Source organism: Diplotaxodon limnothrissa, linkage group LG14, assembly GCF_057381915.1.
Source record: "Diplotaxodon limnothrissa isolate DT_005_m linkage group LG14, D_limnothrissa_male_GT1.1, whole genome shotgun sequence".
NCBI lineage: Eukaryota > Metazoa > Chordata > Actinopteri > Cichliformes > Cichlidae > Diplotaxodon > Diplotaxodon limnothrissa.
In genome coordinates this window covers 4880418-4905084 of record NC_140609.1, presented here as the reverse complement: position 1 = coordinate 4905084, position 24667 = coordinate 4880418, and the positions used below count along the sequence as shown (strand labels likewise).

At 39.0% G+C, this 24667-nt stretch overlaps 3 protein-coding genes across 6 annotated transcripts in view; 1 reads left to right on the top strand and 2 right to left on the bottom strand.

The window, feature by feature from the left end:
- nf1a (neurofibromin 1a) overlaps positions 1 to 24667 on the top strand; it is a 132674-nt gene that overhangs the window by 88967 nt on the left and 19040 nt on the right. For all 4 annotated transcript variants that reach the window (XM_085371617.1, XM_085371616.1, XM_085371618.1 and 1 more), the window contains 3 exons: positions 22050 to 22482; positions 22614 to 22954; positions 24031 to 24233. In XM_085371617.1, coding sequence (XP_085227743.1) covers positions 22050 to 22482; positions 22614 to 22954; positions 24031 to 24233 — 977 coding nt within the window. The remainder of the gene's footprint in view (positions 1 to 22049; positions 22483 to 22613; positions 22955 to 24030; positions 24234 to 24667) is intronic.
- omg (oligodendrocyte myelin glycoprotein) lies at positions 4078 to 6401 on the bottom strand. Its single transcript, XM_085370867.1, has 2 exons — positions 6190 to 6401; positions 4078 to 5059 (listed from the first exon to the last, which is right to left on the bottom strand). Exons 1-2 carry the CDS (start codon positions 6390 to 6392, stop codon positions 4078 to 4080), a joined length of 1185 nt encoding a protein of 394 aa, XP_085226993.1. The 5' UTR covers positions 6393 to 6401.
- Positions 15513 to 17490, bottom strand: evi2b (ecotropic viral integration site 2B). Its single transcript, XM_085370936.1, has 2 exons — positions 17398 to 17490; positions 15513 to 17023 (listed from the first exon to the last, which is right to left on the bottom strand). Exon 2 carries the CDS (start codon positions 16987 to 16989, stop codon positions 15631 to 15633), a length of 1359 nt encoding a protein of 452 aa, XP_085227062.1. The 5' UTR covers positions 16990 to 17023; positions 17398 to 17490; the 3' UTR covers positions 15513 to 15630.

Genomic DNA, 24667 nt, shown 5'->3' with positions numbered 1-24667 from the left:
CTCACGAGACACTAGCTCTCACCTTACACATGTACATTTCAAATAAAGACATTTCAACGCAAACTATATATATTCATGAAATTATGTAACTTAACATTTTAACAGCATTTACACTGCAATAGAACAAAAATGTTTTTCTGGTGAAAAACAATCGTGATAAACATGTCCGTTGAATTGTTTTGGTGGTACAATCAGTGCACTTTAATTCCAATTTCACAACTTTGTAGTGAGCTGTGTAGAATACTATTTAGCTTAAACTGTACACTATGCTGATAATCATGGTGTTTCACTGGAATCCACTGGAATCGCTGGATTCTTTTTTGGATTGCCCCCTAAACCTAATACCTGGTTGACTGCAGTAGAGTGTTTGAAATAACTGGCAATGAGTCTTTGAATTCTGGCCAACTCATCTTTGCAGAATTGTTGTAATTCAACCACATTGGAGCTTTTTAAGGTCATGCCACAGAATCTTGATCGATTCAATTCTGTTTTTTTTTTTAATGTTTTATATAGCGCCAAATCACAACAACAGTCGCCTCAAGGCGCTCAGATTGGATTTAGGTCAGCACTTTGACTAGGCCACTCCAAAGTCTTCATTTTGTTTTTTTAAGCCATTCAGAGGTGGACTTCCTGGTGTGTTTTGGATCATTGTCCTGCTGCAGAACCCAAGTGCACTTCAGCTTGAGGTCACAAACAGATGATCGGACATTCTTCCTCAGGATGTGTTGGTAGAAAGCAAGATTCGTGGTGCCATATAACACAGCAAGTCTTCCATGTGCTAAGGCAGCAAAATAGCCCCAGACCATCACACTACCACCACCCTATTTTAATGTTGGCATGATGATCCTTTTCTGAAATTCTGTGTTAGTTTTACACCAGATGTAATGGGACTCAAACCTTCCAAAGGTACAACTTTTGTCTTTGTCAGTATAGAGAATACAGTCATCAACATGTTTTCTGGTAAAACTGTGATGACCTTCTATGTTCCTTTTGCACAGCAATGGTTTTCATCTTGGAGCTCTGCCATGAAGGCCATTTTTGCCCAATTTGTCATGAACATTGATGTTAGCCCTGCAGTTCTTTGGATGTTGTGCTGGCGTGTTTTGTGACCTCTTGGATGAGTCCTCGCTTCGTTCTTAAGGTTATTTTGGTCAGCAATTCACTCCTTGGAAGGTTCACCACTGTTCTATGTTTTTGCCTTTTGTGGATAATGGTGCTCACTGGAGTCCCACAGCTCTAGAAATGGCTTTATAATCATTTCCAGACTGAGGGACCTCAATTACTTTGTTTCTCATTTGTTCCTGGGTTTCCTTGGCTCGTGACATGATGTATGGCTTTTGAGGATCTTTTTGGTCTACTCCACTTTGTCAGGCAGGTCCTATTTAAATTTCTTGATTGAAGTGTATCAGTAATCAAGGCTAGGTGTGACTAGAGAAACTGAACCCAGCTTTCCAAAGTTAATTTATGTTATAATGGGGCAGGGGAGGGATCACCTTTGCACACAGGGCCATCTATGTTTGGATTTGTTTCCCCCGAATAATAAACACCTTCATTTAGAAACGGCAGTTTCCATTTTTATAAGCCATTTTTTACAAACCGCTTCTCTCAAAGACATGACAGACACAGGGGTGCTCACACCCTTGCTCATTTGAATATCATTTGTTGATTGGTTGGAATCTCCTCTCTGTCTTTGTGTAATAACACCCAGGGATGGGATTAATGAAGGATTTAGGAATTTCGATTCCATTATTGATATCACTTATTTTTTTGATTCCTTATCGGTTGTCACTGGCAGATTAATTGCATGCTGTGGGTCAAATGTTTGTGCATGTTTGTTGGGGTATTTTCCCTCTTTGTTGTGATCAGTGTTGAGTCGTTATTTTAAAAAGTCAGTGTTACACATACAGAACACTTTTTTCAAAGTAATGCAGTAAGTTACTTAATTACTCCTCTGAAAAAGTAATTTGTTATACTACTTGTTACATCACATGGTGGAGAGTCCCAGATTTTGAGCCCTGGTGGGAGTTAGAGTTGTTGAGCACTGTTGATCATGTGCTTCATCGCATGAGCCAAAGTGTGAAAAAGGGTGTGGATCATTATCATCAGAGGTTTTGGGTAAAAACCATTGTGAGACCTTGCCTCACCCTATCATGTGACTTATTGAGATCAACTGACACAAGACGTGAGTGGGCGTTAAAGCATCTGGGAAGGGATCTCAAAACTGGATTATAAGTGGCAGACCAGTTGGTGTGATAAGCAACCCCCTCTGTTCAAGGATGGTCGTTCACAGTGGACATAGATGGCTTCTTTCACTCCTCTTTCAAACCATCTGTCCTCTTTGTCCACAATGTGAACATTGGCATCCTGGACATTGAGAAGAATGGACACCTCAACATTGAAGTTTACCGGAAGCCCACACACAGCCTGGTACCTACTCTTTGACTCCAACCACCCTCTGGAACTAGAAGTGATCCAGCAATATTGGTCAGAAAATGTTCCCTCTAAGGCAGAAGGGAAAGAAAAGGAACACACACATGTAAAGAAAGCTCTTAAAACATGTTTTTATCCCAACATGGGCTTTAATCAAATCAGCAAAGATGCACAGTAAACAAGGTCAGACACCAAATAGGGAGAAACAGAATGACAAACAGAACAAAAATGTCATCCCTTATGTAGCCAGTTTATCAAAGAAACTGACGCACACTCTGACAAAAACTGGTTTGTCCCAAAGACAAACTAAACAACAGACCTCTACATTCGACAAACCCAACAGCCACTTCATAAATGTATGGCACAACATAGAAGAGCCACCTCGACCGGACAAGACTCAAATGTACATCTGCATCTAAAGGATAAAGGTCACTCTTTTGAGGATGCCAATGTAAACAGTTTTTGGTAGCTATTCGTCACATAGTTTTTGCAACATTCTCAACAAATTTTTCCAATTCATTTGAATGGAAAAACCTCTGAAAAAGAGCACCAAGCCAGGCCACTTTGGAGCCCTCCTGCTCAGCCATACTTTATCGCAGAAACATCATCCAAACTTTATACGGGTCACAAGGTTGTCCATCACATTTTACACACAGTACAAACATGAAAGTTAGGTATTTTGTACTTGAGAAGTTGTTGCTGCTCACAATTAAATAATGCTTGCGATACAACTTGTAGGTTTCTCTTGGTAAAGTGTTGTTTGAGACTCAAATTCCTGTTTGCGTTCCTCTTTCAGTTTCACAAGTGGAATTTGCAGTCCTGCAAATGTCTTCATTCGCATACATTTTTCAGTCTGGCACAGGGGTGAAGAGGGGTTTTCACCCACCCAAGACACACTCCCATGCAGTCCTCCCATGCAGATGTGACTGCTGAAAGTTGATTGGTTGACCAGTAGCCTGGAATAGAGAAGGAAGCAATAGCGATAGTCGAGTTCACTCGGAACAGAAGAACTGGGGGGAAAAAAACTTCAGAAATTAAAAAATACAGCATGAAACGCACAGTTGCCGTAGTGCACACTTTTCACTATGTTTAACACTCGATCTCACTTGAGCTCTTTATATGTTATAGCTTCACTCTCCTTTGCGGCTGGCTGACTCACCAACAGCAACAACATGAGCAAAACTGTCTCACAGATTGGCTCACATGCTTTAAACACTGCTTCCGTCTGACAACAGACTCTCTGCAGGCAGTTGGGCAGTCCCCATAGTGGAACGGGAGGAGAACATGCTCACGTGTGTGTATTACACACTGTCCTATTGCTAGTCTTTAACTGGTAAATTGGAAAGCATTTTGTATTTAGAACAGCACTGTTCTAAATGCCTTGGTAGGACCAAAACAGCACAATAGCATTGATTAGGAATCAACTAATAAATGAACCCAGCAGCATGTGTTCAAGCAATAACCTAGATGTTTACCTCTGACATTTTTCTTTGTGTACAGGATTTTAAGAGATATTGTCATGATGATAACAACAGTTGCAACAGTTTTTATACGGCAAATGAAAATGGAACTGCTACATACAGGAAATTACTTATAGATTTAGTGTCCACAAGATTCTAATAACTGTTACACTATGTGTATTGTAGTTTAGATGGTGGTGAGTGCAGTTGTCATGACTATAACAGACAGAATGACTGTTTGTTGAGTTTTGATGTCCAGTTTGCAGCCTTCATTATATAAACGAGTTAGTTTAGGCTTATTGGTTAAAGACCTTGGATGTTCTGTTGTGCTTGTGTGTGAAGAAAAACTATCCATACTTGTTGAAGATGTCCAGATGTGATCCCCAGATTCATTCATACCTGCTTTGCCCTGATACATTCCACTGTCAACAAGTGGAGACTTCGCCTGATAGTTAGGTGTGTTCTCTACAGTCCTTGGGGGCAATTGAACATCCTGCCCTTCACTTCTGTTGTTAACCCAGAGTGGTGGCTCCGTAAACCGAGCTGAGTGCCTTTCCCTTCCGGTTACTGGTAAATGGGATTGCCCACAGATGGGTCTTGTATAACAGGGGCACCCCAAAACGGTTGCACGGGTTTTCTCTGACCATCTAAGGAGCTTTGTTATGTGTTCTTCTTCTTCACAAGCCCAGGGGTTATCCCCAAGAGTAATAATCTCCAGTCCTATTAGGTCATCAAAGATTCCCTCAGACAGCCAGGTGAAGCGGTTAGCATGCAAATAAAACTGGGCCAGTCGGGGCAGTCGATCCAACGATCCGGGCAGGATCTGCAACAGATAGTTATGTGACAAGTCAATGATCTCCAGATTGTGTGGCATGTTTGTGGGCACTGTCCAAAACCTGTTATGACTGAGGTTAAGAGACTGTAGACTCAACAGTGTGTTATTGATAAAGACCACTCTCTCTAGCTCATTATCTGATAGATCCAGTACTTTCAGGTTCCAGTGGTAGGCTGTGTCATTTTTGTCTAGAGAGCGTAGATGGTTCCCTGCTGCTCGAATGTCCCACAGAGACCGTGGCAGGGCAGGGGGGAGACTCTCCAGGCGGTTGTAGGACAGATCCAGGGTGCGCAGATGGGCATAGTGGCTGAGCTGGTTGTCCACACCGTGCAAGCTGCCAAAAGAATGTCATATTTAATCGTCATATTTATCACCATCATAATTGTAATAGAATGGTAATATTGCTAATTGGATTGATGAATAATCAAATGGCTAAAAAAGCTAAAGCATGAATGTTTGCTAGTGTAAAAACACTCTGAGTGCTTAGAAGGATTAGAGAAGCGCTTAATAAATATCAGTTGATACCATATAGCATGATTATAAGCACAGAAGTATGACAGGAGTCTGAATATTGGGATCTTGTAAAAGCCTTGATCATCTGGAGTTAAAAAAAACTACTCATACTGTGTTCATATTGAACACCTTTAAGACAAAGGAAATGATAGTAGATTACCAAAGATACAGGCCTCCTTTCCAGCCTGTGAAAGTTTGTGGCTTGGACATAGAGATGGTAACAAAATATAAATATCTAGGTTTACACCTATACAACAAACTAAACTGGTCCTGAATACAGGAGCCATCTCTCTCTCTTTTTTTTTTTAAGGAAACCAAGATCTCTTGAAATCTGCAGTAAATTGCTGCAGATGTTCTTTCAGTCTGTGGCACTAACTGTTCTATGCTGCACACTTCTACTGGGAAGCCAGTGTCAGAAACAAGGATGCATGAAGACTGGACCTACTAGTGTAAGCTGTAATTGCTGTAATTTGAGCCATACGGGGGGAGATGGTGGAAAGATGCATACTAAATCTATTAGAAGCCATTCTGAATAATTTTGATCACCCACTTTACAAAATCTTTATGGAACAAAAAAACGGATATCAGTTTTTTTCATCTCATATAAGTAGCAGATGAGTGATGTCAGATATATGAGCTCAATCAACAATCAAGTTATTCTTATTCTGTTATGAACAGTTGCTATTAGTTCCAAGTTCATTTTTAGAAGTTCCTTAAAGGCTTTTAAAGACTTGTGAGTGTGTATGTAAAAATCTATTATTATTAATTTACAAGTTCAGGACGCTTATCTGGGACAGCTATATATTTTAACAGTCAGATCCTCTAGTTAAGTAAATTTCTGCTTAACCATATGCTACTTATTCTGTTACCTGTTACATGCACATGTATCTAAAAGTGAGTCATGTAATATAATGTCTAAAAGTGGAGCATTTGAGAGGTGCAGGAGCTTACCTGTTAAAAGAAAGGTTGAGAAAGCGAATGTTATGCTGCAGACCAGGCGGTAACTTGGTCAGGCCTCGTGAAGAGCAGTCCACAACACGATGGCCTCCACTGCAGGAGCAGGCAGCGGGGCAGATGGACAGCACCCAGCCTCCCAGCAGCCCACACAGCAGCAAGAGGAGTAGGTAGAGCACAGATGCAGAGCATACAGGCATGCTTAGAGCTCTAGAAGTGAGACAAGTTTTTAAAGTAGTAGGTTAGATATCAAGCTGGCTAGTTCTAGCACATGAAATTTCGTAATATTTAAACTTTAAATGAATACTTCCATTGTTTCAAATGTTCTATATTTCTCTGTAAGAATCTGACGGAAATGTCAGATTATTTACTGAAATTAGATTTTTTTTGCTGACGTAGTCCAGATATCTTTGGCAAGTGTACTGACAGAATATATTTTAAGTGAATTTTTTTAAAAATGCAGTTACTATAGCTCAGGAGGTAGGGCAGGATGTCTACTAATCTGAAGGTGGGTGGTTTGATCCCTGCTCCCGTCTGCGTGCCACATATACATAACTCCAAGTTGCTCTTCTATGCATCCACTGGACTATGAACAGGTATAACCGTTAGAAAGCAAGAGCTGTTGTAGGAAAAGCATACAATGCTTTTATTATTGTGTGAATGAGGCAAGTTGTATAAAGCGCTTTGACTACTCAGGTACGGTAGAAAAGCAATATATGAGAACCAGTCCATGTAACTTTATGTACTTCTGATGTGATAGGAAGTAGGTATACATGAATCAAGTTGATCTAACAGTATTATTTTTTGTATGCTTGTGACAGGGCTGGGCTGCAGTCGCATCCCATGTTTATGGAGAACACGGTGCTTAATCACCATCAGTCTTTTGTTGATTGTGTGTAGGTATTTCAGTTAGAAAATCTTTTGGGGGGGGTCGAATGCATTATATGTCAAAAGGCAAGTGAATAATTGTCCTAAAAGATTTTAACTTGAGTATTGACCAAAATAATCATGAATATGATTGTGATGCAATACTTGAGCTAATGCCCGAATGTAGCAACAGCATCTACAGTGCATATGATACAATAATATAGCAGAATGACACCAAGTTTCACTGTAGCTCAGAGGTGTTTGAAGGTTGTAATCATAGATCATTGTACATAGCTCATTAGAGAAGATCCATATTAACTGTATACTATATTAGTCACAGTTCTATGTGACAAAACTATAAATACAAATATCAATAGAAACCATAATTTCATTAAAAATATTAAAAACACAAACCTAAAGTGCATTTTTACTGAGTGACCCTCCATCATATATTGGATTCCTAAATGTGACTCTTTGGTCTTGTCTTTGAGAACTTTTAACTGTGGCCCACCAGTTAACACTTTCAGCATTTTGGCATTTTATCTTCAAATTGAGTCCTTAGCAGCCTTTAATCTTGCCTTCAGAGATCAATTTTAATGTCTTGTCAATTCAGACTGCTCTTCTGACCAAAACAGTCATTGAGCTAAGTCAGTAACATTATTGCTATGTAATATCATTGATGGTGTTTAAGAAAATTAGTTACTAACAAATAGCATTAAATGTAAGTGAATGACTGCAGAAATGGCACGTGCATTGTGAATTCACCACTTAAACTCATCAGACTCTCTTCTCAGTGCTGTTGCCATACTGAAGTAGGGTGGTTTTAAGTAGCAACCAGCTTGAAGATGTGCCAGTAGGACATGCGCTCAGAATGCTGCAGTGACATTCAGTTCATTCAAGCCAATAAACTGTGTTTCCACAACTGCAGTTCATATTCTGATCTAAAGACTACTCGATCACAAGCACTGAATATGATAAATATATTCTGGAAATTTCTTCAAGGTGTCGCTTTATGTGCTTGATGATAGCAGTTGCCACTGCTATGACTGTGCTTTACGTTGCTAGCTTCTATATTTAAGTACTATAATGTGACTTTGTCAATGCCTCCATGGAATAGTAAAAGAAAAAAATCTGCATAGCGACAGAGCACAGACTAGCTTTATCATGAGCCAGCACTACATTACATTAATTTACTGCAGCCATCATGTGCATGTGGATCTCCCCGTTTAAAATCACTCACCTTATGCTTTCTAGTGTCTGTTTATCATCTTTCCTTTTTTCTTCTCGTTTCCTCCTCAAGCTCTTGTTGTGTCCTTTCTTTGTGCTTCTCTTTGCTGCTCAAGACTCTCAGATTCCTGTTTCTGGTTGTTGTGTGGCAGTATACAATACTACCTTCTGTCGCTGGTGCTGTGTCCTGTTTACTGCTCTGCAGGCTCCTGATGCAGCTGGAGCTCCAGGTTAGGGAGGAGAGAGAATTGCAGCAGCAAGCCAAGCCTACTGCTGATGAAGCAAGCAATAACTCGACGTGTGTGTGTGTTTGTGTGTGCATATATATACCGTGTCACGGTTCGATATTTTTTCAATACAAAAAAATGTTCATGCCTTTTTAATTTGTCATTTATTAAAATTAGAAATATATATTTTAACTCAAAAGTACAGTTTTTAAATTTAATGTTGCTGAAACAACAAAGTAATAAAAAAATAAATCTAATCTATCTGATCGAGGAATCGCTCATCTTTGGAAAAGAGAGTTTATTACAGAGAAATGGCTCTTTCCAAAATAAAAGCTATACTATACGCTTCTTCTGGGCTATATTCTCAGCAGCATATTAAACATATCAGGTCCCCATAAGGAGAATCCTGTGCTAACGGCTGTCTAAATGACTCGGGTAAAGTTTGTAGCATGCATGCTTGTTGTTTTTGTCTGTTTCCACTTGTCTTTGCACTAGGATGATGTCGGCGTAAATGTGCAGTCATATTCGTTGTGTTCCCACTAGTGCTGTCAGCGTTAATCTCGTTAAAATGACATTAATGCCATAACGCGGCAAATCTCCGTTAACGAGTTACCGGGGATCGCCCCGTGCGTGGGGCTGGACGGCGTCAGCACGTTAACAAGCTAACTGCGCTAACGCACTAGTTCCCACCAATTGAGCATTGTGTGGCACATCCGACATACTGTTTTACTTTAGTCCATGACGCGCTTACCTTCAGGGTCATACGTCACATGAAAACCAAAATAGTTCCAAACGCCAGATCTGAATGAGGGTGAGGGAGGTTCAATTTCGGGTAGCGTTGAGGCAGTTGCCATGTTGCAACGAGCTTAGCTTCTGTCTTGCTAGCTTGCGCTGCGCTCAGTGGCTCTGCACTCGACAGTGCAGCCTAGGTGGAGTAGTCGAACGCAGATCCACTGAGCTGTCAACACAGACAGCATCGTCAGAAGAAAAGTTGATAAAATTTTGTACTGTTCGATACATATGCGTACCGAACCGAAAGCACTGTATCGAACGGTTCAATATCGATACGAGTATCGTTGCACCCCTAATATATATATATATATATATATATATATATATTAGTGCTGTCAATAGATTAAAAAAAATTAACTAACTAATCTCACAATTTTCTGTTATTAATTGCGATTAATCTCAATTACTTTATTAATAGCCTGGCTCCAATTACATTTTTTTATTCTTTATATTTTAAGTAATTATCGTTGTTCACCGAAGTCCAGTGGTCTCCGGTGAGAGCGACATTCCTTACTTGCACAAGCTTGCTGGACTGCTGAGCCCTCTGGTCCCCATACAAAGTGTGCAGTCTCGACACAATGATTCCTCTCGAGGGCAGATTGTAACACTCATCTCCTGATGCAGCACGAATGACTTCTCTCAGTCCATCATCTTCTACTATGCTAACTGGTCGGCAGTTTTTAGCTATCCAAACAACCAAGGAATTGGTTACCTTTTCTCTCACATTTTTTGTTATTCGTCCACAAGCACCATACTCCTGAAGCGTAGACTGGCGAGGTCCCGTAGAGGTGGATTCAGTTGGGTGTTTTGCTCTCAGGTGATACGCCAGTGATGAACTGCTTCTGTGGTACTTGAATTCAGCGTTGCAAATTGTGCATCTTACTCTCGTTTTGTCCAACAAGCCATCAGGCAACTTCTTAAAGAGAAACTTTCCACCCAAAAGTCCGCCCTCGTCCATGCTTGCGTGTGTTAGCTAGATAGTAGCATGGTGTCACTTCTTCTTCTTCTAATCATTTCTGTCAGGCCAAACGCCAGCATAGCACACTGTTGCCCCCTCCTCCAGAGGTGCTCATGAATTTAAAGGTCTTAGATTACAGGAAATTAATAAAAAAACAAAATCAGCGTTAAATTTTTTTAATGCATTAAACATTTCGCGTTGATCTTAACAATTAACGCGATAATTTTGACAGCACTAATATATATATTTATTTATTTATTTATTTATTAGGGGTGCAACGATACTCATATCGATATTGAACCGTTCGATACAGTGCTTTCGGTATATATATATATATATATATATATATATATATATATATATATATATATATATATATATATACCTTTTTAATGGTTTCTTTGAGCTGGCAGGGTATTGGCTTGCTGCCAGTGTGTTTGGGTTCTCACTGGTGGCTGTTCAGAGTACCCAGTCTTCTTGGAGTCACTAAGTGGGGTGCTGTTTGAAGATGATGTGGTTCTGTTAGATTATTGATTTCGAGGCAGCAGAAATTAGAATCTGAGTCCATGGTCCTCAGGCGGCAAAGGGTCCAAGTGCTCACTCTGGGTCAGGGATGAGTTGCTGCCTTAAGTGGAAGAGAATGGAGTAAGAGATTGACAGATGGATTTGGGCTGGAGCTGCAGTGATGCAGACATCCTGTTATGATAAAAGCGAATCTCCCAATTTACCGGTTGATCCTACATCCCTACCCTCACCTATAGTCAAGAGCTTTGGGTATTGACTGAGAGAACGGGATCGCAAAGTTGTTTCTATGTCCAACTCATGGGAAGAGTTCCTCCCAGTTTTTGTAAATCTTCAGTTCTCCTTCTTAGATCTTCACTGAGTTGCTTGGACTTTATCATTCTTCTGAGTATTGGCCTAGCCAGTCAGTGCGGTCAAACAAAGCCTTTTATGCTGGAAAAAAGAAACTGCCAGTTCATCAATCGCGGTCACTAACAAGAAGATTTATGTTAGCGTATGAATTCATTTGAGCTTGTATGTCTACTTTTGATGCTATGAGGATTACTTGCTTGTGGGAATGAAAGAGACATATGAGTCAATGGAATTCATTTTGAAGCTGATCAACTGGAATATTTGTGATGACCTGAAGGTTGTGGCACTGCTGTTGGGTCTACAGTTGGGGTACACAGAACACATGTGCTTTCTGTGCCTATGGAACATTCGTGATGATCGCAATCATTACAAAGTGAAGCAGTAGCCACCCAGAGTTAGATGAGATAAACCTTTATTAGTTCCACATGTGGAAAATCTGTTGTGTCACAGCAGAAAGTGGACAGTGCAAAGTTACAGTAGCAAAAATTAAGAATAACAATAGAATAGGATAAGATATTAAGAATAAGATGCTATATACAATAGAATAAAATATTTTATGCAATAGAAAAAAATACTATGTTGTCGGAAAGAGAAAAAAAAAACTGTTGGCCGATACAATGTGCTACATGCATCACTAGTTGATCCACTAAAAGTGTACTTTCCGCCACTTCACATTAAACTAGGCCTAATGAAAAACTTTGTCTTGGCAATGGATCGTAATGGAAATGGCTTCCATTCCATTTGGAAAAACCAAAACTGATGCTAAAAGTAGAAATTTTTGTTGGTCCTGAAATCCGCTAAATGATGCATGATGACACATTCAGATCCAAACTGAACATGAATTCGCCGCTTGGGATGCATCTGTGCTAGTTGTGCAAAACTTTCTTGGCAACCATCAGGCTGAAAACTATGTTGAACTTGTAAGCAACATGTTAGCAGCATATCAGCAACTCTGCTGCTGAATGTGACTCAAAATGCATTTATAGCGGGGGGGTTTCACTCCAAATTTGGGTGGTGTGAGTGATGAACATGGAGAACAATTCCACCAGGATATTGCCAGCATGGAGAAAAGATATCAAGGCCACTTCAACCCCATAATGATGGGCAATTACTGCTGGCTTCTGCAGCGGTCAACAGCAGAGACTCACAAGCGCAAAAGCAAGTGCCTACAGCACTTTTTAACAGTGTATGTACATTCCATAAACACTCAAGTGAACTATCTATTTACACGTTTGGTAAAGTGTACAAGTTTTTGTAATCTCTCACAGTTTTAAATCAAAATTTAGTTATGTACAGTGCCCATATAACGACTATAAAATCAGTTTCCTTTTCTGTCTGTATGAATAGCCAATGATACTGTGTATAACTTCAGAACCTGACATCCTAGACAAAATCCGACTACAGATTTGGACTCAGCACACTTGATTTAGTATACGACACATGAAATACCACAACTAGCAAACAAAAGTGTTTGTTTTATGATCCTGTGTTTTAGAAAATTCTAAATAAATCAAACCCTGCACACATAATGTTTTTTTATAAAGTTCTTAAAGCTGTGTTCTGTACAATCATATCACACTAGAAAGAACAGTTCAAAGGAAACATTAAAAGCTCCAAATTACCTTTACATTCATATCTATGATGAGTATACATAAACCACTTTGCATCATGGTTTGCATTTTCTTTTCAAAGCAAAAGCAAAGCAAATCCCTGTTTTTAAAAATTGTGTAGACCTGTGGACTTTGCTGATTAAAATTAAGCCACTACACATTTACAGGCTAGTAAAAGCATCATGACTAGAATTATCATCAGTTTTCAAATTCCAAGGCTACTAAACATGCAGATTAAATATGGCAAGATAATCTGCATGCAGAGTTTCCACTGGTCCTTCCATCAGACTGTGAGCCCCACCTATTGCTCCTCGGTTACACTGTTTTCATGAAAAAGCAGAAATGAACTTTGCGCACACACCAAGCAACTTTTCTCTGCTGAATGTGTAAGAAATAGGTGTTAGTGTGTTAGGTTTATGCCTGAATGTTGCAATGTGCTATTAAAACTGCAATGCATGCATTCATGCACATGACACAGTAACACAAGATGACTCATAATCTGATGGTAAATAATGTTTTGTGTTCTCTGTACATCTTAGCTCAGGTAATAAGGCAGGTCATCTGCTAATCTGAAGGTTAGGGGTTCCATCCCTACAGTTCGCATGCCAAATATCCTTTCACAAGATACTAACACCCCCGTTGCTCTCCGATGCATCAGTTTGGAGTATGATTGCGTGTGAATGTTAGATAGAAAGCACTTGCATAGAAAGACTTATTTTCTTAAATCAAAAGGATATTGATTCTCTTTCAGCTTCCTCACATTTATCCGAATTGCCACGCTGTTTTCAGAGAGCAACACTTGTGTGAAACCTGAGCTTAAACTGGAATTTTGAGCCACTAATTTGCTCTTGGCACAAGGCTGGTTTTTACTGCAGTTAACTGCATCTTTTTATAAAAATAAAGCACATTCTTAATAGATCCCCCAGCAATTGCGACATCACAGTAATTTGTCTCACTTAGTAAATCTGTCCCATAGCATCTAAAATTAAATTCATCTTATTTGTTATATTTTACTGTTGTGATACTAGGTAACTAATTTTATCATGCCTGTTAAGGCAGTGCTATCTATCACTTATTCCAGCAGACTATTCTGGAGTAAAATTATACTAAAGACTGCAATATAACAAAGGACTTTACTGATTAGCACCAGTTGCACAGAACCTTAAGTACTATTATTAATTAATATAGATCTTGAGCTTATATAGCATTCTGTGTTCTTCGTGCAAGGCTACAGTTCAATCAGAAGTAGTTTTTATTGCAGCAGTGTGAGGTTCTTCTTTCAGCTGTGAATTTAATGAACTGTTGTTAAAAACTATATCAGGAGGATATTCAATGAAAATGGGGAAAGGCACTCACAGATAACATTTACCAGAGCTGAGCAACTTTTTTTTAAATTATATTGTGTTTTGTCATGAATGGTCAGATGGGCCATCTCAGTGAATTATGGAGTGGTGTTTTCTCCTCCCTTTTCTTAAAGGATGGTCCAGTGTACACTATGCTAAAGGAACCAATAAAGGAAGAATTTACCCTCCTTCCCTTATTATTTGGAGAATTGGTACAGCTCTTATTATGGCCATCACACAGATACTTCAGGTCCCGTCTGAGTTTCTGTTTTATGATGGTGGCACCTATACTTATACTACCACGCCAGAGAAGTAAAACTTGTAAAGACAACGATCAATGATTAGTCTTTGAAAGCTTTGTGGTTTTATGCAATTTAATTTATTAACTCAAAAAGTACTGGATAATTATCAAATGGATAATTGTTAAACATAAAATAGTTTTCTCTTAATATTTTTTAATACCTAGCATTCTAATCAACTTAAATGATGATCAGTATTGCCATATTAAACTAAATGTGGTTGCGCAACTAGGTCCATTGCTGACTAAAAACGCCACGCTATGTAAGTGAGAAACAGAAATGGAAAATTAGAGTAATGAGGGGTTTTTGTTTGTCTTTCCCAAATGTGATTGTAAAGAAACAACCCAATTGTGAACAATGGAACAATTATTTTAATTATTTAAGAAATTTAAAAAGGTTATTGAAAATTTTTTAAATTATTTCTTTTGAAATAATTTAATTCTCTGCAAATTGAGCAGAGAGCTAAAACAATTTATTTGCATTATATTAGTTGTACAAGCTCCACTGTTACTAATGTTGAACTAAATTATAAAAGGCTGCCTGAGAAACGTGCTTCTGAGGTTTACATAAGCTTAATTGTTTTTGGAATTAAAGATAAAAAGTAACGTTTGCAGAAAGGTTCTGAATGTCATTTAAACGAAACTAAAGCCATAGCGCACCTCCAGATTCTTACATGCAATTGTAAGTACAGGAAATTTTATTGGGGGATATTTAGTTTTCTTACTTTTCTATTGCATATGCCATATTGTGCAAAACGAATATTATTAAGATAGGCATGTATGTACCAGAGCTTGCTTTTGATGTGGCCAAGCGAACTGAATGATATTTGAAATGAGACAGATCTTATTCACATGAATGTTAAAAAGGAAGCTTCCTGTTCACATCATGGTATGGTATTTATTCACACTGTTACATGACACAGTGTAAATAAAACTGCTTGCTGTGCAATGTTATTATCTGTTAGCAGCAAGAAAATGCCCCTACATGTAGCGTATGATTATTATTTTGCATATTCCTACTCTTACTAACACAGAAAACTACAATTAATCAACCTTACTATGTTGTTCTTCAGGTTTTGCTGTAGAAATCATGGTTAACATCACACAATCTCAATTATTTCCGAATGCACTAACAACATGGTTTCCTGTTTTTGTAGTTACCTTTGCTGCTACCAGGAAACCAATGAAAGGTGTTATAACTGGTACCCTACATCTGCTGGATTTGTTTAGAGATCAAGTTCGCTTAAGGTTCCATAAGGGCATTGTTCATTTGTTCAGACATATTTTCCATGACTTCAGATTGATTTGACTGATTTGCAGAAAGGTCTTGACGGAGGCTTGAATTATTTGTGGACACAGGGTTGTTAGTTTGCAAAGAGACAGCCGAAACACAGTTTTCAGCAGTCTCTGCGATGTCTACTGTGGTTTTCATTTCAGGAAAAACTGCATTAGTCCCATTGCTTTCTGGTCCGATGTCTACTGTGGTTTTCATTTCAGGAAAAACTGCATTAGTCCCATTGCTTTCTGGTCCGATGTCTACTGTGGTTTTCATTTCAGGAAAAACTGCATTAGTCCCATTGCTTTCTGGTCCATCATTTCCATCAACTGTTTGGCCAAATGTGGTCCCCTGGTTTTTATCTCCAAATGTAGTAACTTGAGTCATGTCTTCTAACTCCTCATCTGTTTCCGGAAGCAAGGACAATCTTTTGGACAGTCTTGCAGGTAGAAAGCTGGCTACAGAAATTCGGTTAGGTGGCCTCATTGTTACCTGGCCATTGTTAGCTCCACCCTCTAGAAATGGCGAAGGACCCGCCCAGTCTGTAGTTGATACCTGCTGCTTCTGAAGCTTCCGTTTCTTAATAAAGATGATCAGGAATCCTACCATCATCACTAACAGGGATCCACCGATTAGTCCGGCCACTACTTTACCATGGTTAGTTTTCTTTGTTTCTGAAGGTTCTTGTATTTTCCTTTTTCTGATATTGTTGATGGATGTTGAAGTTTTGTATAAGCCTGTGGAATGTTTCACATCATCACCTGTAGCTGGACTCATGCTTTCAGACTTGTCTTCTTCAGGTGTGGTAAATGTGTTAGTAGTAGAGATGAGTTTTGTAGACTTCGGTGAAAATGTAGGTGGATAGGGGTTTGTGTGCCTCCTAACGTGTGTGCTTAATGTCTTCTGGCTTTGGGTTGAGTTGATTATCACTGGAGTTACACTTGTAGGTGTTGCTGGGGTGCCAGTTAGATCTGTCATTGAAGATTTGATGACTGTAGATTGTATTTCTGTTAAGGATTCCATGGAAGTACTGTTTAAGTGAGGCGATGCAGAACTGGTAGGAGCTGGTGCTGTCTTAGTATTAGGTAGGATCGTATTCGAGGGCATTGTTTGACTTCTTTGTTGTGCGTCTTTCGTGGCAGGTATTTTCTCTGAGTATGCCTGAGTATGTGTTGTCAACTCATTGTGAGAGAATGATTCTACAGTTACCACAGAGCTGGAGACTTCACTTTGATTAGATGTCACTGCATTGCTTGATGTCACTGCATTGCTTGCTGCCAGTGGCAGCAGCCATATGAACGTGAGGCTTGTAAAATCTGTGGTCATTGCTGTCCTCAGAATGGCTACTGTGTCTCTGAAGCTAGAACAGAGGAAATTATTTTGTCAGAGCACGTAGTCTGAAGTAGTATCATTTGAATAAAGAACGTTTAGTGATATGCAATATAATATGTTTTAGGAAATGGTAAGTTCCTCAAAATGCTCGTAATCCACCATAGGTTTGAAGGGTACGCAATTTACCAGTTTCAAACACTGCTTTTACCATTTTCATCTAATTTACATTTATGTATCCTCTGTTGTTTAATAACATTTTACACATAACATTTAGTTTTTAGGTGTGTGTGTGTGTATAGATATAGATATGTCTCAATTTCACATAATCATCAATTTAAAGTTGTCAAGCTGTGAGTTGGACCCAAAACTGTATCAGTAATCTAGTAATTTAGATTTACATACCAGTGTCTGTACGCAGGTGAACACTCAAAGCTGTTGGTTGTGTCCTTCCAGGGTGTATTAAAAGCCGAATATTGCTGTTGCTGTCTGGCAGAGTTGCTATCTCTAAGGAAGTAAGATCTTGGGGGTTGGACAGTTTGTCGCTGCTGAAATTTCGAGACTGATTCTTGCACCACTTACAGGAAGCGTGACACGTGAAATCATTCTCAGTGTCCTATGTTAAATATAGTAGTTCATGTTTTACAACCAAGTCTTGTGTTAAAAATGTTTGCTGAAACAATGCTGAATTAATCTGTAAAATTCTAAAGATTGACTTTTAAAAAGTGTGAATTTTAAATTTTCATGAGTGCTCTTTGGTTTTAAGAAGGAAAAGGCATTCTTTAAGTTTAAATGTCCAGAACAGTAACATATCATAACTGAAATAGCAGCATGGTAGCAGCTCATGTCTGTTTTTTAGGACATAGTTTGAGTAAGGTAAGGACATTTATTAGCCACACCATTGATGCCTGTGAAAGGTAAACTCACCTTGTTATCATACTGCATTCTCAACCACAAAATCTACAGGATCTGCGATACACAAAAACATACAAACAGAGATCACTTTCCCATGCCCTGACAGGTCAGAGATATTTTGACTGCATAAGGAGGGCATATACAGTCCTGATCAAAAGTTTAAGACCACTTCACTTGAAGAATGGCAAAAAAATCATATTTTTGCATGGCTGGATCTTAACACGATTCCAAGTAGAGCATGTAATGTGCAAGAAATGGGACTGAGACAGAACATTTTTTTGAGCATGCAATTTATTGAAAACAACACTTAAACTGAAACAGGCTGTTTGACAGCTGATCAAAGGTTTAGGACGCACATGCACATAGGACATAGCCAGCAGCCGTTTGATGCCCCTACACTTCCCGAAGCTCAATTGTTCCACTGAAGGAAAAAGCACCCCAGACCATTATGGCACCCCCTCCACTGTGGCGCATAGAAAACATCTCAGGTGGGATCTGCTTGTCATGTCAGTAACGTTTTTGAAGCCCTTCAGCCTCAGATGCTATCTGATGGTTATGAGACTGCAGTCTGCACCAGTAACGGCCTTAATTTGGGTCGAGGATAGTCCAGTGTATTGACGGACAGCCAATTGGATCCTCCAGCTCAGTGCTTGTGAAATTTTTGGGGGTCTTCCACTTGACGTTTTGGTTCCATAACCCTAAGGATCATTTAAGAAATTCCAAATGACCGTCTTACTGGGTCCCACCTTGGCAGTGATGTTGCGCTGAGAGACCCTGCTTATGCAGTTCAGCAACCCGACCGCGTTCAAAAAGGTAAAGTTTTTTTGCCTTTGCCATCAGAACGTCATAACAGTCTGACTACCTGACAGAAGATGACAATGAATCCACATTTTTGCACAGATTTGGCTTTTTTAAGGCATGTGGCCCTAAACTTTTGATCAGCTGTAAAACAGCCTGTTTCAATTTAAGCATTGTTTCAATAAATTGCATGCTCCAAAAAAATGTCTCACTCCCATTTCTTCTTGTTTTATGTTGAAGCTCTATTTGGATCCTTGTTAAGATCCAACCATGCAAAATATGATATTTTTTGCCATTTTTCAAGTACAATACAGTTCAATACAGTTTAGAAGTTTAGAACAACTTTTAATCAGAACTGTATCATAACAGGAATGGGTGGGGTTTTTTCTGGGTTACTGACAGGTATGTGGCTTGTACATGTTATTTAATCAAGCAGAATAACAGTTCTATAAGTAGTCACTGTTGTGGCCTGTTTTGTTGTCGAATGATTATATAGTATAGATCTTTAAAAATTTTAAGAATAATAATTGCCATTGCACAAATACATTTTGGATTTTCTCTAATCCACACAGGGTCAAAAGTATATATTCAAGCTCAAAGTGTTGTCTTTTAACAAGACATAGTTTGTATTTGTCAGCATAGAAGAAATAGCTTGATAGTACTTATTTCATTGACCAATACTCTACGAGTCCAAGAAACTATTGATTTTCCAAAGCTGGTAAGATCTCTTGGAGCCTTTGTACAGATGTGCAGATTTCAAGAAGTTGATATCTGTTGAAACTGTTTTACAAAAGTTATTTGGATGTGTCACCACTTTGCCAAGCTCTTGAAAAACACCCAAATTGTCACTTGTTAATGGCTACCAAAAGCATCTGGTCTAGGTGCAACTAAGGAACATGTAGCCAAATATTAGTGGGGGGTGTATATATATATATTTGAACTTGTGTGCACATTTTTGGTCATGTATGATTATGAAATCCAAAATAAATTCTACAGTACATCCAGTTCTTGGTTGTTTTTTGTGTGTTTTTCTTTTAGTCCTTGAAGGTATATTGATGAGACTCAGTCGACCAGGGAAAACAACAATGGAAAGAAATAATTTAAAGCTCAAAATGTCCATGACGAGTGTATGGAAACTTTTGACCACAACTTTCTCTGTCTGTGTGTGTGTGTATAGGGCTCCAAATTGACAAATATTGATTTGACTCATGAAACACTGACACCAATACAAAGGTCAATTTATTTAAAAACTGGCAAATATTACAAGTATTTAAGTTATAACCAATAATTAAATTGTTGAAAATTCATTTAAAAGATTAGACATAGCTGAAACAGATTCAGAGTTAAGTTTCCAGCATTTCTATTATCAATTTAGCCCATTATCTCTTCAAAACTGTGAATGTATGTTGACCTTGTTTTTGTTAATCTGCTTTTTGTTCATTATGTAAGTTATTATGCTATGTTATGTTACTGATGCAAATCATGCGCACAACAAATATGGACCGTGCTATGTTATGTGTTTAAAAGTTATGATGTCTTTCTTTCTTTCGTTCTTTCTTTCTGTTTTAATTGAACACTCAGGACCAGGCTTTAAAGATTTACTACGAGATATAGAACTATGTAACATGTTAAAAGTATCCTTATCTAAGCAAAAACTATGCTTTTTGGTGTGTGCACCCAAAGCTCTTTATTCTGTCAGCACTAATGTAGTAAATTGCATATGATGCCCTACATTTAACAAGATGAAAATAAACAGGAATAGTGATGCAACAACAAAATTTATCAGTTTATTTACCAAATTTCCATTCTCACTTTGTTGACTGCCTTCAGCAAATAAGAAAACAGTCACCACTCTATTATAGCTTTTTCTTTCCTTGTGTCCGTTTCATGAATGCGTTTGAAAGACTTTCAAAGTTATTTATTTCTGTCCAAAAAAAGAGCAAAATAAAAATTAAAAAAAATCTCCATTAATATAATTCGTTTATTTTATTTTATATTTGCCCATGATTTAACAATTGGTGCATCTCTGTTGGAAAGGATGTGATTGAAACAAGCCAAGTTAATATATTTTAAATCAGCTAAACTGATTAGTTGTGTATGTGACTGGATTTACTGAAGTAGGGTTACCTCCTTACACAACAAGGGGCATGTCTTCTAAATCCCTGGGAATCTCCAAACAGGAGTCCTTGAAGTTGGAGCTGTGCATATGACTTTGATCGTCCTCAGGATTAAACGCTATTGCCATTGCCCCTTCCTTGAGTCCTGCCCCATCGTCCTCCATTGTCCCTTTTGTTTCAGCCTGCCTCTCTTCCTCAGTCTTGTCTTCTTTCACCTCCTCAAGCATGACACTGGCATCATATGGTCCAACCAGGCCTGCAATCTCTGGTTGGTCTGTGCCCCAGTAGCCTGTACTGCTTACTAAGTCCATGTTGGACCGTGAGGTGCGAGGGCCATAAACCTGGCGCTGAAGGCTGCAGACCTGGCATGCCAGTACCACAGTAGCAGCCAGCAAGCACACAATGAGACCTCCAGCTGAACTTATAGCAATCAGACCCATCTCAGTGTCAACCAAGCAGTCACCACGAGTGCCATTGATGGAGTTTTTGTCTTCACTTGTTCTGAGGGTAGTACTCACAGCAAGTGTGGGGCTGCTTCTTTGGTCTTGTGAATAGTCTTGTGAATATATTTGAGTTGTTGAAAGGACTGCGTCAGCACCGACAGGGCAGAGTGGCAGGTGGTTGAGCAGGAGAAACAGCCAAAGAGTTTTTGCACCTTCCATCATCTCTGAAATTCAGAAACTGTTTTAGAAAAAGTAAAGCTGAAAAAAAATGTAGAACGTTATTCCAGAATGCCACTACAAGAGCTCATGATCAGAAGGTTGTTTGAACAGTTCTAGTTAAATTTTTTTTAAAGGAAATGCTTGACTTTTGTGCTTTTAATATGATTCAAAGATGCTGCATGACAAATTCTTACCTGAAGTAGTCCTATGGAGGTCTTGGGGAAGAAATGGCACGTGACACCTGCTGCAAACTGACTGTTGAGATGGTCTGAAGTCACTTCCTGACCCCTCTTTCTGCTGGGTTTTTTTTTGTCTTTTGGTTTGTTTGTTTTTTTGCAGAGGGTGTGATTATTTCAGAGCCTTGGGTTTGATACCACAGAGGCTTGCAGGGCTCTTACAAAAAAGGACAGACAAAAAGAAGCAATCTTTTTCAGAAATGAAGCTTTTCAGAGTTCAACCACATAGAATGCAATGAACAATTTAAGCCTCACATTTATACAACTGATCTAAAAAATAAAACTATTTCGTATTTAACCATAATGAATTTTTTCCCCCTTTTCTTTAGGTTCAAAACGGGCCAGATCAATGGTGACCTGCTCATCTACCATGTCCTTCTCACCCTCAAACCCTACTATGCTAAGCCCTATGAGATAGTGGTAGACTTAACACATGTTGGACCCAGCAATCGTTTCAAGACTGACTTCCTCTCTAAGTGGTTTGTTGTCTTTCCTGGCTTTGCATATGAGAATGTGGCAGCTGTTTATGTCTACAACTGCAACACTTGGGTAAGAGAGTACACCAAGTATCATGAGCGGCTGCTGACAGGCCTAAAAGGGAGCAAGCGGCTCCAGTTCATTGATTCTCCAGCTAAGTTGGCAGAGCACATTGAACCTGACCAACAGAAGCTGCCTGCAGCCACACTGATACTGGAGGAAGACCTTAAAGTGTTCCACAATGCCCTCAAACTGGCCCACAAAGATACCAAGGTCTCAATTAAGGTAAGGTTTCAGCCAGTGAACTTGCACTAAAAATGAGCAACATAGAAATATTACCACTAAATAAACATATTAAATCACTAAAATCGTAACAGAGGTGTATCTTTAACCATCTTTATTTTCTTCTTGACCAGGTGGGTTCAACAGCCGTTCAGGTGACCTCAGCTGAGCGCACCCGCGTCCTTGGCCAGCCTGTCTTCCTCAACGATGTATATTATGCCTCCGAGATTGAGGAAATTTGCCTTGTGGATGAGAGTCAGTTCACCCTCACCATGGCCAACCAGGGCACACCCCTCACTTTCATGCACCAGGAGTGTGATGCCATAGTTCAGTCTATCATCCATATCCGGACACGCTGGGAGTTGTCGCAGCCTGACTCCATCCCTCAGCACACTAAAATCCGACCAAAAGATGTGCCTGGCACTCTCCTCAACATTGCTCTTCTCAACCTGGGCAGTTCTGACCCCAGCCTCAGGTCTGTCCTGTAGGGTCATTGTTTTGTTATTCTAGGCCAAATTCTTTGGCTTTATGGGGAATAAAGTAGGTCTGTAAAAATAACAAAGAATGTGTTTAATTTAAAATATAACTGAGATTTTTTGCTTCGGAACCAGTGACACATGAATATTTGAGCATACTTTAGGTTTAAAGTTTAGACTTTGTATAAAGGTTGCTGGAAGTAAACCTAATGCAGAAGCACCTTAAACTTAGTGACTCCTGCTTGTATAAATGTTTGATAAAACAACCCTATTGCTCACATGTCTATGAAAACATAAATTTAAGGTACTACAATGTGTGAATACATTGTATTTCCGTCATAAATTATAGCCCCATGTAGATGAAAATTAGATTATAAAACTGATACAAAGCAAAAACTATAGCAGTGGTCAAAAAACTCAATGCTTCAAAGTCAAATTTCAGAAACCAGCAGTTAACTGGATTAGCGATACATTCATTTTTTATACACTGTGTTTAAGGTATAAAGGTTTAGTTCAACCACCCCTCATTTCTTTGTTTTCCTTGAAAGAACCAGACATGAGCAATCGCTTTCTGGGCTTTCTTAATGTCTTCTTAATGGCACCTTTTTTACTTAAATACTTACTTTTAGTCTAGTCCTTGTACATCAGAAAAGTATTCCTGAAGACTACTTGAAGAAATTACAAGAAAGCTTCCCTAAAAGTTGTTTTGTTAAAAAAAATATGGGTGGACCAAAACACTGTTTTGCCTGTATTTTACTCACTAGCTCACTGCATCTATTTCCCATTTACCTAGCAAAATGTAAAGAAATGAGGGATGGCTCAAGACTTTTGCGCAGTAATGTACACTTTGAACATGAGCCTAAATATTTTTGATCCAATGCAAGTGGTTCAGTTTCAAAGGAAAAACTCGAACATTTTAGCACATCTTATTGTCTTTCCAGTTTTCAGTTGAGCTTCACCGACCTGAAATAAAACTTTTGATCTACTCATTTACAACACCTATGTTTTTCAACTCAAACCTGTAAAAGTAAAGACTAAAACTGTTTTTACACTGACTTATCTGTTTCATATCCAGATCTGCAGCTTACAACCTATTGTGTGCTTTGACCTGCACCTTTAATCTGAAGATAGAGGGCCAGCTGCTGGAGACATCAGGTCTCTGCATCCCAGCCAACAATACGCTCTTTATAGTTTCCATCAGCAAAACTCTGGCAGCCAACGAACCTCATCTGACTCTGGAGTTTCTGGAGGAGTGCATCTCAGGCTTCAGCAAGTCTAGTAAGTCTGCTTACCATCGTACTGGTTACCATACATAAGCTCTCACATACACTCAGTCATGAAACTGCGTCAGTTTATTATTCAAAGATGTTACCTCTCTAAATGGGAATAGATACATTGTACTCATACCGCCACCAGCTCACCTCACTGAAATGCATAAAGTTTTAAGGTTTTTGTTTCTTTTTTTACATAACTGTGGTGGGGAGGGGAGCGTTTGGGAATGACAATATGGTTTATGATTTTACGTAGATGCTGAAGTGCACAGTGCACAAAGGTCGCCAACTTTCTGTATGGTCAATCGCTACATACCTCCAAACTTCATGAAGCCTTCAAATTAGCTCAAGACTTTGCACAAAAAGCTTCATGGAATAGGTTTTCATGGCAGAGCAGCTGCATCCAAGCCTTACATCACCAAGTATAAGGCAAAGCTTTGG